Source organism: Oryzias melastigma, linkage group LG13 (assembly GCF_002922805.2).
Source record: "Oryzias melastigma strain HK-1 linkage group LG13, ASM292280v2, whole genome shotgun sequence".
Classification (NCBI taxonomy): domain Eukaryota; kingdom Metazoa; phylum Chordata; class Actinopteri; order Beloniformes; family Adrianichthyidae; genus Oryzias; species Oryzias melastigma.
In genome coordinates this window covers 29893401-29911016 of record NC_050524.1, presented here as the reverse complement: position 1 = coordinate 29911016, position 17616 = coordinate 29893401, and the positions used below count along the sequence as shown (strand labels likewise).

At 39.2% G+C, this 17616-nt stretch overlaps 2 protein-coding genes and 1 long non-coding RNA gene across 6 annotated transcripts in view; 1 reads left to right on the top strand and 2 right to left on the bottom strand.

Annotated features, from left to right (window-relative positions):
• ankrd13b (ankyrin repeat domain 13B) overlaps positions 1-1787 on the bottom strand; it is a 53247-nt gene extending 51460 nt beyond the window's left edge. Inside the window, exon 1 of the mRNA XM_024277826.2 lies at positions 1372-1787. Coding sequence (XP_024133594.1) covers positions 1372-1479 — 108 coding nt within the window. The 5' untranslated portion in view covers positions 1480-1787. The remainder of the gene's footprint in view (positions 1-1371) is intronic.
• A 908-nt stretch (positions 1788-2695) lies between these two features.
• LOC118599544 lies at positions 2696-5060 on the bottom strand. The gene is made up of 2 exons (XR_004948940.1): positions 3968-5060; positions 2696-3135 (listed from the first exon to the last, which is right to left on the bottom strand). It is a non-coding gene; the product is annotated as an uncharacterized LOC118599544 (long non-coding RNA).
• The window catches only part of git1 (G protein-coupled receptor kinase interacting ArfGAP 1), a 33191-nt gene continuing 18704 nt past the window's right edge, over positions 3130-17616 (top strand). For 3 of the 4 annotated variants that reach the window (XM_024276534.2, XM_024276536.2, XM_024276533.2), the window contains exons 1-4: positions 3130-3365; positions 15320-15453; positions 15578-15690; positions 16236-16341. In XM_024276534.2, the coding sequence (XP_024132302.1) occupies positions 3314-3365; positions 15320-15453; positions 15578-15690; positions 16236-16341 (405 nt within the window). In that variant the 5' untranslated portion in view covers positions 3130-3313. The other variant, XM_024276535.2, reaches the window with a different exon arrangement.

The window sequence follows — 17616 nt, the reverse complement described above, 5'->3', positions numbered from 1 at the left end:
CTAATTTGGCATCTACTAAAGGTAAAAGGTAAAAATGTTTAAAAAATCCCATTTTGAGAATTTTTTTTAATAATTTTGCTTTTGTTCGTGCCAAAGAATAGATATAATTCATATGTATATATATTTAAAAAAAAGACGGGCATGAATGCAAATCCAAATTTCGTAAAGTAAGTAAGACTATGTGGCTCCTTCTAGGTTTTGATCAGTAGTAAAAGAGCCCAAATGACTCTTGTACTGTTAAAGGTTGCCGACCCCTGGTACAGCCCGAAAACAGTCGTGGAGAGTTACCCGTGAGAGCCGAAAGCACTTGACCGTGTGTTACTGAGGGCGGTGGGAGCCTATAGCTTCACGCGTTGCTTAAGTCTACACTATGACCTGTCGCCTTCAAGATACCCAAAGAAACAAACGTCCACGAACATTTTCATCCTTAATGAATCGTCAATAACCCTGTTACTTTATGTGGGTCAAACTGGGTGCCCACAAGTTGTAATACAAGAATCATTAACCTGTCATCCACTTCTCTGTTGTACATCCCTGTCTCTGTCTTCCATCTTTGTTTTCCATGTTGCACAAATGTTGGCTCCACACCACCTTCATCTCAGCTACTAATTCTTTGTCCATTGTAACAGTTTCCAAGGTTTTGGATTTTTAAAAACAGAAAAAAATGTGGTATACTTACTCCTGCACATGTGCTATCAAAAATATCATTAGCTGCAAGAAATAAAACGATTCATTTATATTTGCAATAAATAAACTCATTCAACAAGCTATTGAATTAGTCGCTGTGTGTTTAAACACTCCGACTAATTCCCTTTCTATTATTTGATCCCTCAGTTGGGGCCAAAGGACTCAGGTTTTACCACTGCAGATTAATAATTACCCGCATTACTGTTTACTGCATGTGGAGTGGGAGAATAGCAGCAGACGATCCCGTTCCTTTCTAGTTTTATTTTTTCTACTTTGTGGTGGTTTTCTGTTGCTCACCCACACAATACTGGATCTGCATCGTCTCACCCACTCAAACGGTTATGGATGCAGGTGGGAAGGCAGGAAGCCTACACGTTTTGGGGTGGATGAGGAAACGAAGGAATGAAACACACTAAAGCACTTTGAATTTCCAGGGAAAGAAAAGAAACCTGACACAACTCCCCGTGCACCATGAAGCTGCTGGCAGGACTGCACCTTTGCAATTCATATTAGCTGTATTATCATATATTTTCCAATACTTCACTGAATGAATGGATGAGTCAAATCCTGTTGAACTGCAGCATCATTGTCCAGGTGGGGGGAATCTCCATTGGGGAGTCACACACCCATGACAGCCAATAATGAGCATTTTGAAACCCTGAAAGGTGTTTGTCTTCGCCTCACCTGCTCGTTCGTTGCCAGCTCCTTCTCCAGCTGCCGGTGCTTGTTGTGCCACACCAGATAGTGGACAGGAAAACGACTCTCCTCCGGAGTTTTCTTTGCAGAAATCATCCTCGGATCATAGTTTGCCTCCTCCCCGATCAGCACTTTGCGCTTTTCAACAAATACTTTGCTCGTTAATTTCCTCTATCGGATCGATCCTACCATCCTTCACCCGGCGGTGATGCCCAAAGGCGTGTTACGCGGACGCGTAAATGAGCCACTCTCTCCCCCCCCACCACGATCAGGATAAAGTGCATCCAAACACCCCCCTCCTCCCTCCTCCTCCTCCTCCTCCTCCTTTGATTGTCTCGGAGAACCAAGCTACACCTTTCTTCAACACCATCCGTTCATCCACCCAACGCTCCTCTGTCTTCCTCCTCTTCCTACTCCAACACATCTATCCTCCTCCTCCTCCTCCTCCTCCTCCTCCTCCTCCCATCGGGTGGTGACTGAGAAAGATGCGTTGACAAGATGCACTAAAATCTGCGCACAATCAGCCAATCCGCAGCCAGGGATGTTGAGATTAAACCCCGGATTAACATGTTCAGAACGATATTAGTATTTTTGCAACAAATCACGTGATCAAGAACAACAGCAACAATCCCCAGGTATGAAAAAACAAACAAATAAACAAACAAAAAAACTACTGCAGTTTGTAAACATATTTAGTAGTTAAAGGCATCACCTCAAACAAACAAAACAACATATCTGAGCAGGACAATAAATCAGACCGGAAATGGCAAAACGATCAATAGTTAAGTATTAAAATTTAGAAGGAAAGAAAGAAAATATTAATATATTATTCTTAATACATCTTATGTTTATTTAACCTATATATTAATTTACATATTTATTTACTTATTTATTTAGTCTTTTATTCATTAATTTATTCATTTATAACAATACATTTTTAAAAAATTAAAAATATTGAGATACGAGGAGCAAACACAGACCAAAAATACAAAAACTAAAATTAAAAATACATGATATATATTTATATCATTATTGTTATTATTAATTTTAAATATTTATTGAACATATAACAAGAGATCCCAGCAGTAAAAACAGACCGTAAATAAAGACAAATACAATAGTTAAGAATATCTGATTAAAAACTATATATTTTATTTCATGTATTTATTTATGTAGTTTAATTTAAGTTCATTTGAATTTAATTTAATTTTATTTTGTTGAACAAACACCAAGAGATCTAAGAAAAAAGAACAGACCGGAAATACAGAAAGTACAATAAAATAAATAATCTAAATAAATAAAGACAGAAAAAAATGTGTGAATTATTTATTTATTCTTTAATATTTTCAACATTTTTATTTTTTTCATGTGTATTTCATCTTATAGATAACAAACTGGCCTACTAACATTATTAACATTATTATTTTGTAAATCAGAGATTAGCCCTCGTCTGGTCAGGAATATCAACTTTTTGTTGTTTTTCTCACTAGAATCCTCATGAATCCGTTTCCGTTCCGGACGTGGATCCGGTTCGACCCGCCCGGTTCTCCGTAGGTGGGCTGCGGGCTGCGGGGTGTGCGCGGACAGACGGACATGCAGGTGAAGAGCTGCCGTCTCTCGGTGACTTGATGGCAGCGCAGGGACCGGATTTCATGAAGCGCTGCTGTGGCACGCGTTCCGTGCGTGCAGATCCATGCACAACTTTCATCTAGATTTGCTCATCAGGAGTGAACGTGGGCGAGGAGGAGACAACTGAAAAAAAAAGAAAAGATTGGTTCTCAGCTGGCCGGGAAAGCCGAACACACCACCCGGCTTCCGGGGATTCCGGGGCCGCTGCGGTTGACGGCAGACGTCGGTCGGTAGCTCAGGGGGGAGAACATCCAACCTCGGCGGAGACATCCACCTCTCGGTCTCCGCAGCCACTTTCGAGATGTCAAGAAAGCTCCAAAGGACCGAAGTCTGCGCTGACTGCAGTGCGCCAGGTAGGGGGAAGGGGGGAAATCCATGGAAATTGACCATTGTGGAGAAACAATACATCGGAAAGGCTGGACGGTGTCTTAACGGGGCCGAGGATGCTGTCACTGTCAGCGGGTCCGCAGAGCAGGAAAGCGGCCAGGGCTCCCGAGCGTCAGTTAGGCCCAAAACAAACAGTGAAAAATAGGCGTGTTAACAACGGAGAGAGTCTTTAGCCTCCAGCTGATCAAAGTGAACACATTAAGGAGGAACAGCGATGTATACGAGTTTATCTGCCCGTCCTCTGCATGCTGGAGTTCCCGGTGCTCTGAGGAAGGAGCCAGCGCTCATTTTTTTCCGGAGGAAAAAACGTTTGTTTTGATTTTCGTGACTGGGACAGACTTCTTAGCGTAGCATGATTAGCAAGGTGGTATCAGCATTTTTGACTTATAGTTTGCCTGAACACACTCCAGATGGACCAAGTTTTAATATACTGATTATACAAAAACTCCATAGTGTTATTATTTCGTTTTTTTCTTTTAGCGGGTGTGAAGTTTTCGTAACCGGGCTAGCTAGGCTAGCGCCGGATGCTAGCTACTCCGGCTAACTTTTGCTAAAGACAAGTTCTCACCAAGCTAAGGCGTCAGCTCCCCGCGAGGACTCTTCATGGCTAACGGTCAGCTAGTATTGCACACAACAACCTTTAAAACTGTTCTTTTAGTTAATATTTGTGTTATTAGTTAATTTAGACTGAACTCTAGTAAATTAGCTCAAAAGAAAAAAACAATTCATCAAAAACGAATTCAGAATGATGAGAAAAGTTGAAAGCTGCATAATAAGATGTGGTTAAAACGTTCTAAATATAGAGTTGAACTTTTTTGGAAACATTTTGAATGACGTTTTAAAAAAACTGATGCCAGAATATATATATTTCTCATTTTCCTCGTCTTAAATAGATGCTAACATCCTGAGATATTCATGGTCTTGATTCTTGCTGTGTCTTGTTTAGCTTCTATCTTTTTATTGCTGCTTCAGTTTTGTATTTTGAAAGCTCCTTGTCTTATGTATTGTGTTTCTTTAGTTGGATTGTGATAGTACAATTAGATTGGAATGAACCTTCACTCATGGCATAGTTCACAGTGTTGAAGATTTGACCTTTTTAGCAACCAAGTATTGATGTTTTTTGGGCTGACAGCTTGAAGTTTCAGGGTTCTAATATGCTTACTTTTCTCACAACTTTTAGCTTATATTTGTGGGCTTCCTGCTAAATATGTGTCAGATTTGGACTTGTATTGGAACGTTTTTTTTTTTGCAAAGCTTCAAATGTGAATTTCATCTCTTCTCTACTGCATATCCCCATGTTTTTTTTCTTTTATCTTATTTTGTTGCTCAGTTTTATCTGAGTCTTATTTGTCAGACAAGTCACCTCATTGGAATCTGAAATATTGTGTTAAACATTGTAGTTTCTGCTTATCTTATCATCTACAAAATTTCTAAAGTTCTGTATTTTCTGGAAAGTGAGTCCAAACTGTGATTCTTCCACTGCCAGGCTTAATGATGAATATAATAATTCTGTGCAAAAAAGGCGTTGGTCTTTATGCCTTTTAGTATTGACAATTGGTTTTCAAATACAATGAATTGAGCGCTATCAAAGAACACAAGGTGTATCCAATGCCTTTTTAAAATGTGAGGTAGCATAGTAATACTACAATAAAATAGAAACTAATGGGTTGATGATAGTAAGTAACCAGGTGAATTGAAGTAGTAAAGTAAAAGTATCTTGGATGGTGAACAAGACCAGAACAGCCCTACTGATTGTCTCTAAATCATAAAGTCCCCCATGACAAAAACCCCACTCCCAGTAGTGTTTTAATTATGATTATGACGTTTTTAACCAAAACCCCACAATCTAAATGTCTTAAAAAGCCATTTTTTCATGTTGATCTGAAGCCTCTGTTTCCTCTGAGGGGGCGTGGCTTTTGGAGCTGAGTAGCTCCGCCCCTGATCCCCCCTGTCTGATTGTGATAGCTCTGTGACTCGCTAGCGTAAATCTTAACCGCTGCTACATAAAAATGTCCATCAATCTGGGTAATGTCCAGCCGTATGGTTCTGATCCGGATGTCAGCTGGACGAGGAAGTGAAGATCTTCATGGACAGAACTTCCTCCAAACTCCTGATTCTTTCTCCTTCCAGTTCACCAAAGACTCTTTTAGCTAATTCTCCAATGTCCAAAAACAGGATTTTCATCGGAGGGGGAATTAATCAGATTTAGAAGGAAGCCCATTTCAATTGTTTTTTAAAAAACAAACAGTATTTCTAGAACACTCTAACCACATAGTTTCACGCTCGCATTTCATATAGTACACACACAAATCCGCCTTTAGACAAGAATGACATCAAGAAAGACAGTTCACTCGTATTGTTCTTTTTTATTTGTTTTGTGACTTTTATCCATCTACAGTTGTGTAAAACACCACAGCAAAAGTAAAACCAAAAGCTATTATTTCACTACTATGTTTTGTTTGTGCCCTTGTACTTATAAGCAGCTGCTCTTTGTTGTTGTATGTAACCTTTCCTTGCAATGACATGCTTCTACACGTACTTCATCTTCAAAAATGCTGACCTAGCTTCCAGTGACAGGCCACCTCCCCTCTTCCCAGCTTTGTGTCATGGAGGGGGGGGGGTATTCTTGCTGCCATGGTTACAAATCACAGCTGACACTCAAATTCATTCATTCTCTTTGAGTCTTGTTCCTCCACTTGTCACAATGCCAAGGTTTTTCTACAAGTAGGAACTGAGCTGTTGTTTGTGAGTTTTGTGTAAATTGTCGGCATATTGAAATATTAAGAGTCTACGCACACTTTAAAGAGATGTTTGGTGATATTTTATCATTGAAAAAAATAAAGAAGTATATTCTCTGTCATTTTTTTTAAATCGAAACCAGAGCACAGCACACAGGCTGACTATTAGTCCTGCTTTGAACGCTAGAATGACGCTAGAATGGTTATTTAAAACTCAACAATTGCAGTTAAAATGTATGGGCAAAAATATCCAGTCCAATATTAGGTTAGTTTTGACTTGGAATTGATTTTGTATTTGGAATTGATTGTTTTCAAGCACTCAAGGTAAAAATATAGTAAAGACTACAAACAAAAGGGAAAAACATCTCAACTAGGGTTTTACTATAATATCGATTACCGATAATTATCGGCCTGTAGTGGACAGTATGACGTCACGCAGATAATAAAAAAATAAATAAAAAAAATTGCAGATTAAGTGGACCAATAATTTGATCTTAAACTGCCGACACTTCCTGACTCACCACTCAGTATTTACTTGTATTACAACTTCTCTGCTCACTCCAAAAGTTTCAGCCATATTGGTACTGCTTAACGTGCTAGCGTAGCGGTACAACAACAGCGCGGACACAGCATGCACCACATGACGGCACATTTCTCCATCTCTCCCTCACTGCTTTACGAGCAGCACTAGCATTTGCACTAGCAAAAAGGTCCATCAGTTTAAAACAAAGTTGTCATTTTTGCACTTTGAGGTTAAAGTATTTCCATTGCATGTCAGGCATTATTTGTATAGAAAAAATATCCTTGTTTCATTGCTATTTAAGTTAAAATTGTAACATTTGTTCCAATCATTGAAATGCACTATCTCTATTTTCAGATGTATAGCAGACTGAAAACGCTAACATTGTTTGTATTACCTTTTGTTCAATTTAATAGCAGGTAAAACAAGTTCTGGAAGTAGTTGGAATATATAAGAGTCATACACTCTTACTTTGCACTTGCATATTTTTCTCTCAAGTATTTAAAAAAAAATTTGATTGATTGTCGGTATCGACTGCAAGAGGCCGGACAATATCGGGTATCGGTTGTAAAAAGTCATTATTGTGCATCACTGATCTGGACATAGCTATATTAAACTTTAAAACATAAATCGTGACTTGATTGGAAAATTAAAAGTAAAAGATTTATATCAATAGATATACAACCACATAGATTTGTAAGTGAAGCCATCCTAATTAGTCTTGTTCAACAATTGACATATTTTTACTCATACACATAATACATGACATGCCAAATCGGGGCCATACATATTTGAAACCCAAATAAAACATTTTAAAAAAAATATTGGTGTTTGGCCAAAAAAATGTCCAAAACTTGTTGCTATTCTAAATAAAGCTTCAAATGTTCTGTTTTTTAGGTTTCAAAACTCAAAATTTAAATTTCAAAACTTTTTTTTGTTTGTTTTAAATCTTTTTTTTTTACCATCAACTTTGTATTTTCATTTTTAAATCTGAAAATTTATCTTTCAAAACTTTCAAAACCCATTGGGGCTAACACAAAGGACCAATCAAAATCAATGAGGTTGGTAACTTAAGTCCTGGTGCGTACACGGACTCTGAGAACTGTGATAGTTACTGTCAAAAAATTGCTGTATTGCCTGTTCTATCATAGTCTGAATTTGTCCCAAGATGGGTGTAAAAAGCAGAGTTTTATCGCCATCTTGTAGTGTAGTCTTGGCCCCAAAATAGCTAAAAAAATGTGAAGTTTGTCAGAAAGAGTTTGAAAAAGAGTGGGAGGAAACCCGCCACTCATTGGTGAAGCTGCTTCTGTTGAATCTCTACGGTTGTCACACTCTCAGCCAAGACTTCTTTTGAGGACTCTGTTATCAGTAGTCACTGGGCTGTTTTCATGGTCGGCTCATTTTTCACTATAATTTTTTTGATAAATTGACTTTTAAGACTGTCCAACTACTATGCACCATAAGCGCATGTCTATTAACCCGGAACTGGAAGTGATCTGTAAATCTCCACGTGACATTTCATCACTAATACACACTGTTACGCATTTTATGTGGGCTTAAGTGACGTATAAAACAACAGCCGTCAATACTTTGACAAATTAGACCAACTTTAAAGGCAGAATTATGTTGTGCTGAAGGTTTGGCCAATAAAACACTGCTAATAGTCTGTCCAAGTCTAATGGCGTGCCATCATATTGATCTGGGGTGCCAAGCAGATGGCCTGGATTGTGGGGGGAGTTTTTTATGCGTCCCACAAATTAAGGAATTGAATGGCTGCAGGCTGGCCGTTCTAAAACTGGGCAGAGGCACTCGTCAAATCCGTTTTGCATTTATTTATTCTGCAGGCGAAAAGACACAAAGCCTCTGCGTTCATCAGATGATGGACTCTTTTTAGCTCCATTAATACTCTAAGCCGAGACAGTTTTATCTCAGCCCAGGAGTGACTTATGACTGGTGGCCACACACATGCCTGCGCATAATTCATCCCGTGCATATAGTTTCTGTAATATTGCAGAGATTGGAAGAAAGGTGTAAGCTACTTATCACATCACTGAGGTTTGGAGTTTCAGTTTAGCCCTGCAATAACCTATTAATCCTCCTTAAGGTAGGATGGAAGCATATCCTTAAAAAGTTGAAAAATATTTTTAACATTTTCTTCATGAGAGCCCCCTCCTTTGTGTGCTGATGTCATTATTTTAGAACAGTTGCATGTAGATTCCAATAGTCTAATGTTGTCCTCCGGTATACTAAAACAAAGGGAAGAAACTCTGCTAGTTAACCGTAATGAGCATTGTTTCCCAATCAAGGCAACCTTGAAACCACAAACAATAATTTCAGTATGTCAACAAACCCAAAACTGGCACCCAAAGGCTTCAGCATCTCTTGTTTATTTCATTGTTTCGAGCAGGTAAACCGAAAGTGGTCAAATTGGAAAGCAAGACCTTTTACACGACATCAAAAAGTTAAAAACCTTTGCAACTCATTTATTACATACATGAAGTACTTTAACTTAGCAGAGGAAAGTACCAGTAAACAGGCCTGGCCCTGGGCTGCATGGCATCCTAGGTCCCCTCTTACACTTTTTTTATTACCTTAAAGCTGTTCCTGAGGGCTTGTTTTGCTGCTTTTTCAACCTTAAAGTTATAAAGAAGACAAAATTAATGATTATATCAAACTTTTGAGTTATTTTATTTATGGTTTTAATTATTAAATTTTTTTAACATTTTACAATATTGCAATTTGGCTCTCCCTTCAGCAGATGGCGCCCTAGGAATTTATCGGTCGATCTTTGTTCCTGTTCTCACCTATGGTCACCGGGCATGTCCCACTGGGCGGAGGCCCCGGGGAAGACCCAGGACACGCTGGAGAGACTATGTTTCTCGGCTTGCCTGGGAACGCCTCGGGGTCCCCCCAGAGGAGCTGGAGGAAGTGGCCGGGGAGAGGGAAGTCTGGATATCTTTGCTTAGACTGCTGCCCCCGCGACCCGGTCCTGGATGAAGCGGAGGAAGATGGATGGATGGATGGATATATTGCTTAAAAACAACATTAAAAGCACTAAATTCAATGCTTTATTGTTAAAATAAATAAAACTAAGAGCACAAAATTATAGCTGTTGCTAAAAAATGCTAAAAACTCAAAATGTATCAAAGATTTTTAAAATCTCTAAATAATGACAGAAACTGAGATAAATGCTATTTTGCTAAGTCACACTATATAAATGCTACGTTGCTAGAACAAGGGTAAATTTGAGGTAGAAAATACTATATAAATGCTTTGATAATCATTACAGAATCGAGGAGAAAGCTAATTAAGGCAAAATAAAATGTCAAAATAAAAATGTTGAATTAGCTCAGAAACGGTCTTGATTGTCATCAGTTGTATGTTTCTTTTGTGCAAATCTATTGGTAAGTCTGTAAGTGATGAACCTTACAGTGAATTAAAAAACTCAACAAGTTTCTGTTGCTTTACTGTGGGACAAAAGATGCCAGTTATCACTAAATGATCAGAAGTGATGGTTGAGGAGAGGAAGTGCCACATAATTACTTTTTTTTTTAATAAAGTCTGAAATATCTCAAAAAATACAAAAGTACAATGCAATACAGAATGTAATAGATTGCAGAATAAAAAATATAATGGGTGTAAACTGAACTTAATTACATCTCTGTATATACAGTTGAATAAAACACACAGAATTCATTAAAAGCAGAATAGACACGACTGTCAGAAGGACAACATCCGTATGCTCTGGTTGTATATCCTGAAGTAAAGTGTTTTAAGATGATCCATTTCAGGTTCTAGGCGTTTCTCGGTTTAGACTCTGAATGGCCTGAGGGAAGAGGCTCCTCCCCTTTTTCTGTGTGTGCCTTCATGGGGCGAACGTGCTTTCCTAAACGCAACAGAGCAAAGAGTCCATTGTTGGAGGGCTGAGGTCCTTCACAATCTTCTGCTTGTTGTAGATCCCCTGCAGGTCATGCAGCTCCGTGAGGATGGTATGTTCAGCTGAACCCACCACTCTCTGAAGGCCTCTACTGTCCTGCAGGGAGCCGTTCTGCTGCATCAAAGTGATGCTGCCTGTCTGTTGTTGGTCTATAAATCATCTCAGGTAGTGTAGATATTTGGATTCCTAGACCAGGGCTTTGGTGTAGTAGGACCAATGATAGAACATGTTTACAGATTGTTATTATTATAATCTTGTATTCCATTATAAATCGGTCACATGGACATCTTTGTTTTAAAACTTTAATACAACTGTTACTCTTTACCGTGTCATTTAGGAAGATGAGGCCAAAACTCTTTTTCTTGACACCACAGTGCTGTTCTTACATGTCTTATCTCTCTTTTGTTCATCACACAGCCTTTACTCTTATGAGGATTGTGTCTCTGTGGACAGTAGACACACCTACAGTGCGCTGGTGAAGAGGGAAAACCTCCAAACACAGTAAATGCAGAGTAAATGATTCATCTCTTGTGAGTGGATATAATCTGCAATCTTCCACCAAAGCAAAAGAAAACATTTAGGATACATTGTGACATTTTTGAAGAGGTTACTTAGGATTTCTCACCAGCTAATTCATCAGTCAATGTGACTGGAAATGTTAGTTAGTTAATCCTTTTTATGTCGAACAATATATACATAGTACGTGATAAAAAAAAAAGAAAACAACAACAGAAACTTCTATTTAAATTATAAATAAAAATATTACACCTCAATTATGCAGTTCAAAATGGAGTTGGAAGAACTTTCAAAAACATGTTTAACATGTTTTAGCTTGAAATTAGTGAAAAATTATTCATATTTGGGGTCAAAATAGTGAAGAATGTCTTCTGGAGCAAAAAGTACAATTTTCTAATAACATATCAACATAAAATTTCAGGACATTAATAATTACGTTTTTCTTTTTACTTATGTTCAGCTTTTAACAGTTTAATTTTCGTAAAGTATAATTTGTCAGGGTTAGGGTAGAGGCCTGCAACCTTCAACACTTCCAGACCTATTTGGGTCAATATTTCACAAACCAAAGCCCAGCAGGAGCCACAAAGGTTCGCTTCATCCTTTAGAAAAACAAGACACGGATTTGTATTTGTGTCAATGCTACCATTAAAATTAATACAAATGAAATTATTTTACATCAATAAAACATAAATATTAAGAGAAAATACCCTTTTCACACTATTCCCTTTCAAAATAAAAGACAACTTGTGTCACATAGAATCAGTTCAATGCTGCCAATGTAGTAACAGGTGTAATGCCAGCAGTGATTAAAAAAAAAAGTCAAGGTTATTTTACCATTTGTACTAGATTATTGCCAAAAATACATGAATACAACTCAAAAAATAAATTGGAGCCAATTGTGACTCTGACTGTATTTCTTAACCCATAAGACGCACTTAAATATTGTTCAAAAATAGAAAGTCTGTCTTATATAATCCAGTACGCCTTAATTCTGCTTGTGCTTTTTGACTTCCAATAGATTTTCCGTGGTACATGGCCCAAAGAAATTTGATGTCTGAAATATTTTAGCTCAGTACTGTTGGTACTAAAAACGTTATTTTTCTTCAACCAGAGAGCCACATGTGGCTCTGGAGCCAGCTTGACATGAGCCTCTATTGTTTCCATTTCTGCCAACGGCTGTCAGACATGCTTTTATTTTGAAATATTTCTACCACTGCAAGAGGACATGATTTCCTTTTGATGTAAATGTCGTGTATATCTGGAGGCAAAAACAGATCATCTTTTGTAATGATGCTTTAGAAATGGAAAAAGAGGAGCTAAGGGCTTCATTGGGTGGTGTAGTGGTTTGCCGTCTTGCCTCACAAGGAGAAGGTCTTTGTTCAAATCCCGACAGGGACCGTTCTGTGTGGAGTTAACTTGCGTTGCTGTTTGTGTGCTCCTTCAATTTGCTAGCAAATCGTCTCTGGTGTGCGTCGCCTTTGCCTGATAGTAGATGGATAGGCTCCAGCAACCCAGTGATCATAAAACGGGTGTAGAAAATGACTGAGCTGAGATCGACACATGACACCATCCATCCATCCATCTTCTTTTCCGCTTCTTCCCTTTCGGGGTCGCGGGGGTGCCGGAGCCTAACCCGGCTAGAGATGGGCGAAGGCGGGGTACACCCTAAACAGGTCGCCAGTCTGTCTCAGGGCCTCATGATGAAGGTTCATAATGAAGCTGCAGTTATGTCATGGTTTGTTTGATTACGATTAATTTAATTTTGCATAATGATTTACATTTCTATTGGAATAAACATAATAAAAAAGATTCCTCCCTTCGTTTTCCTCTTTGCAAACCTGACTTCTCCTGTTAGGATTCTGTTCTCATTAACCCGTCCTCTCACTCCTCCTTTTTAATGGCTCTCCGGCCTGTTACCATTTACCACCCATTTGCAGCTCCATAGAATGTTAAATTTAGTGCCGTTCAACCAAAGCTACCAACACACATGAATGTGTTTATCCCCAAGCACCTGTGTTTACCCTCACCTGATTACAATACAAACATTTAATAAAAGGGACAGAGCTGTTGGTGTTTCTGGAGAAGAATTGGATCAAAGTTGATGCTGTTCTTCACCTCAGTAAAAGCTACCCACACATCCAGGAATCCACCAAGTTTGCTGCGTTAGCAGAAGTCGTAGGGCTGTTGTCATGGTTACCATCACGTTTTGGAACCCTTCTCCTTTTAAAGCCTTTCAACAACAGGTTTTAACATCACATCTTAACAGCAATTCGTGCTTATCTGCTGCCTCTCTTTGGTCACGGGTCAAACTTACTGCTCAACGCCTTGGCGCCCCAGAAACCGCCAAAGTTTTTCTTGACTTTATTCGTTGCTACGTTGGATGATGTTGAGCGAGTATCTTGGGCTTATATGTTTTGGAGAGCTCTACAGAGACACCGGCAAGCGTGTTGCCATGTCTGGGTTCATCAGATCCTTCAGTCTCTCTTGGTGTGGTGTACTTCACTCCTGAAGGCCGTTTTAAGCGTTCCTTCCGTCTGTCTGTAGCCCAGTTTGAGCATTAACCCGAGACGGGGGGAAGTAAAAATAAAACTGCAGGATATTTTTATTATTGTCTTGATGAAAATAAGTCAAACGTCACGAGGCCATTGAACGATCGAGCCTGCTGTGACTGCACCCATGGCAACCGCCGGCAGGCCAGGATAAGGAGCTCCGCTGGGTGGCAGCGCTTGCTAGCAGGCAGCAGAACTCACTACACTGTCCACCGGGTGTCTGGCTAGTGTAGCGGGCGCAATCGCAACATCTACATGGGCTCTGAGAGAGGCTGGTGATCTGTCCAGGGTGTATCTCGCCTTCGCCGACCAATAATTGGGACAATCTCTGGGAACCCTGCGGTCCCAGCAGGTTAAGAAAAAGGATGAAAGTTCAGGACAAAAAATCTCTGCATGTGGCGGCCATATCAGATGTATTTTTCTACCTGCTGATTGAGTCACTGAAAACGTCACATGCCCAAACCTGAACCCCTGATTGGTTGACGCACCGCACCGCGCTTGATGCCCAGATCACTCCCGAAGACCTCACATCAGATGACTGTACATTGACTTAAACTCCTCCTCTGATAAAAATCATGTTTTTGAGTTTTTATGATGTCTGTGTGGCATTTTTCTTATAAAAAAGAACAAATGTAATAAGAAATAATTTTGTTTTTGCATTTCTGAGTATTTCTCCTTTTAAATCTGTCAATCAAACTGTCTTGGACAGACTCTGTCTGAATGAATGATCTTCTTTCCATCAACAGCTCTGCTGCACATGCACTAAACCCTCATCTGTTCCTAGTGTCTAGTTCAGGTTCTGGAGAAGAGAAGATGGTATCTTCACATTGACTGCAGTCAAATGAGCCGCCGTTCACATTTCTGTGGTCAAATCAGCATCACTGGATTTTTGGTGTGAGTTTCATCCAATACTTACGGTAGCAGGACTGAGAACGCTGGAAAATCTCCACCAGACTCCACGGAGCTTCTTGATGTGACCACGGAAATGTGAACGGCGGCTCATTTGACCGCAGTTGGAAAGGATTGTAAATCAATGAAAGAGCATTTTGATGTTAGCTTTGATTATTTTATCAAGAACTCTGAGAAACCAATGATTGAATGTATTGATCACAGTCAATAAACATTGGAGAATTAGCTAAAAGAGTCTTTGGTGAACTGGAAGGAGAAAGAATCAGGATTTTGGAGGAAGTTCTGTCCATGAAGATCTTCACTTCCTCATCCCAGCTGACATCCGGATCAGAACCATACGGCTGGACATTACCCAGATTGATTGAAGTTTTAATGTAGCAGTGATGAAGATTTATGCTAGTGAGACACAAAACTATCATAATCAGACAGGGAGGATCAGGGGCGGGGCTCCTCAGCCAAAAGCCACGTCCCCTCAGAGGAGATTTTGGAAACAGAGGCTTCAGATAATAATTAAATACTACATAATTAAAACACTACTGAGAACGTTTATTTAAAATAAAAAAATTTGTCATAGGGGGACTTAAACATTGAAATTTGACCCCCTGCCACGCAAATCACGTCTGGTGTGAACACAGCATTATCGTTGGCTGTTGCAATGTTGTATCCCAAACTCCTGTGTTGTCATGGTGATGGCGTCACTAGTAGAGTTGTTAGATCATCTCATCCTCTTCCTGTGTTTTTGTTTTCTCAGACCCGGGGTGGACGAGTATCAACAGAGGGGTCCTGATTTGTGATGAATGCTGTTCAGTACACCGCAGTTTAGGCCGCCATATCTCAATAGTCAAACACCTAAGGCACAGCGGATGGCCTCCGACATTACTGCAGGTAACGCGGCGTAACACAAAAAGAAACAACCCTACATTCACAAACATGTTTGCATTTGTGTTTGGTTTTGTCAATTCTTGTGCCATTGAACTCTCACTGACTGAGCTGTTCGCTCGTGCCTCAGATGGTTCAGACGCTGGCCAGTAACGGAGCCAACTCCATATGGGAGCACAGCCTCCTGGACCCTGCGCAGGTGCAGAGCGGTCGTAGGAAACCAAACCCTCAGGACAAGGTCCAGTAAGTAAACAACCATCAATCACACAAAAGCTCACAGTAAAACAGTCCTCTGAAGAGCGTTGAAGTGCTGTGTTATATACAGCAACTGCAAATTGTTGATACCTAACACAATTCTTCTTTGAACTTTTGATCCTCCGCCTTATATCAATGCTTTGTCTGATAGCTTCTTGTTGCATCTGCTTCAGAGTTTGTAAGATTTTGTTATTTCTCCATTATTCTGCTACACCACTATAAGCTGAGATGTGAAATGGTCCTTTAATGTCATGCTCAATAAGAAAAATAAAAGACTTGTGTGGCTGGCATTTAAACTCTAATTTAGATTAGGCATTTAGCAAAAAAATAAATAAAATGACCTTGATGTCTTTCAGTACATACTTGAGCTCTAGCGCTTAACTAGATTTCCTCATCTCTATAGACTCTCGTCTCTTTGGATTTTGTTTTAAAGCCTTATTGGTTGTCCTAAAAATCCGTACAAGATCTGTCAGAGCTATGTATTTAATCCTGACGTGTTTGTCCTCTGCTCATCATCTTCTGCTTCTGTTCAGTCCCACTAAGTCGGAGTTCATCAGAGCTAAGTACCAGATGCTGGCATTTGTGCACAAGCTTCCCTGTCGTGATGATGATGGGGTCACTACCAAGGATCTCAGTAAGGTAACGGCTCCTCTGGTGTAGTAATGCTCACAAATGAATGTTTGTTTGTGCATAAAATGAATATTCACTTTTGAAATGACATAAATGTACTTATTGTCAGGAAATGTTTGTGTGGTTTTGGGTTTTTGACAGCACAGGTGTGTTTTTGTCACATCAGGTGTCCTACATTAACCTTTAAAACTGATTAAACTGAAGTTGTCTAAAGTTAATCATCTGATGTGGAATATTGTGTCAGTTAAAGCAGGAAGTGTGTGTGAGAAGGATTGACGTTAACTTACTAATTGGTGTGAATATGTAAACATTTTCTGAAATACTTTTTCACGGCTATTAGGTCTAATAAAAGAAAGAAATATTGAATTTCTGAAACCAGATCTATTCTCTATCTATCTTTTGGTTTAATTTGTCTGGGTCACCATTAGGACAAGCAGACATTGAGTGTTTACATTTACTGAAAATCATTCTGGAGTCTTGATGTCGAGAATCTCTTTTTCATGCATATATTCCACTATTGCACACAGAATCCTGTTATTAGACACAACTGTGGCCCATTGTTTACATATATGCCTCATTTCCACTGAGCGGTCCAGACTGAACTGGACTTGTGAGCGTTTCCATTACAAAATGGACCCTCTAAGCAGGACTGATTCCATTTCTGGTCCCTCGTTGGTCGTAGGTCCCTAGAAAAATGGAATGGACCCGTGAGGGTCACGATGTAACCCATTGATTGTTGGAATATTGAGAGAAAATAGACCCGCTCTGATTTGTTCCAGTATAATTCCTGATTTGTGCATAACTTTGGATTTGTGTGTGTGTAATTCCTGATCTGTAACTCATATGATACTTTTTGTGCATAAGTAAAAAAATTACAAAATTTAAAAAAAATAAAATTTACACATGCACAAATTAAAATTACAACAGCTTGAAACTAATTACACACAAAAATCTTTAAAAATTACGCACAAATCAACACACATCAGTTACACACAAATCTATCGTGAGTGATGTGTTTACATACTACTAGAATCCTCGTTCACCATAGTTTTCTTATCCGCTGTTTTAAACTTCGATTGTGAATATCCAGTAAAACTTGACATTTTCCCACTTTCTTAAAAATATATTCCTGATAATTAATATAAAAAAGTCTAAATAAGCGTTTTTAATACACTTATCACTTTAAAAATAGAATATTTTACAGAAAATATCGCTTCCGATCTGCAGCACCACCTCTGATGACTTTCTCTGTTTTGACGCACAGCCACGTCACGGGTCTTCACC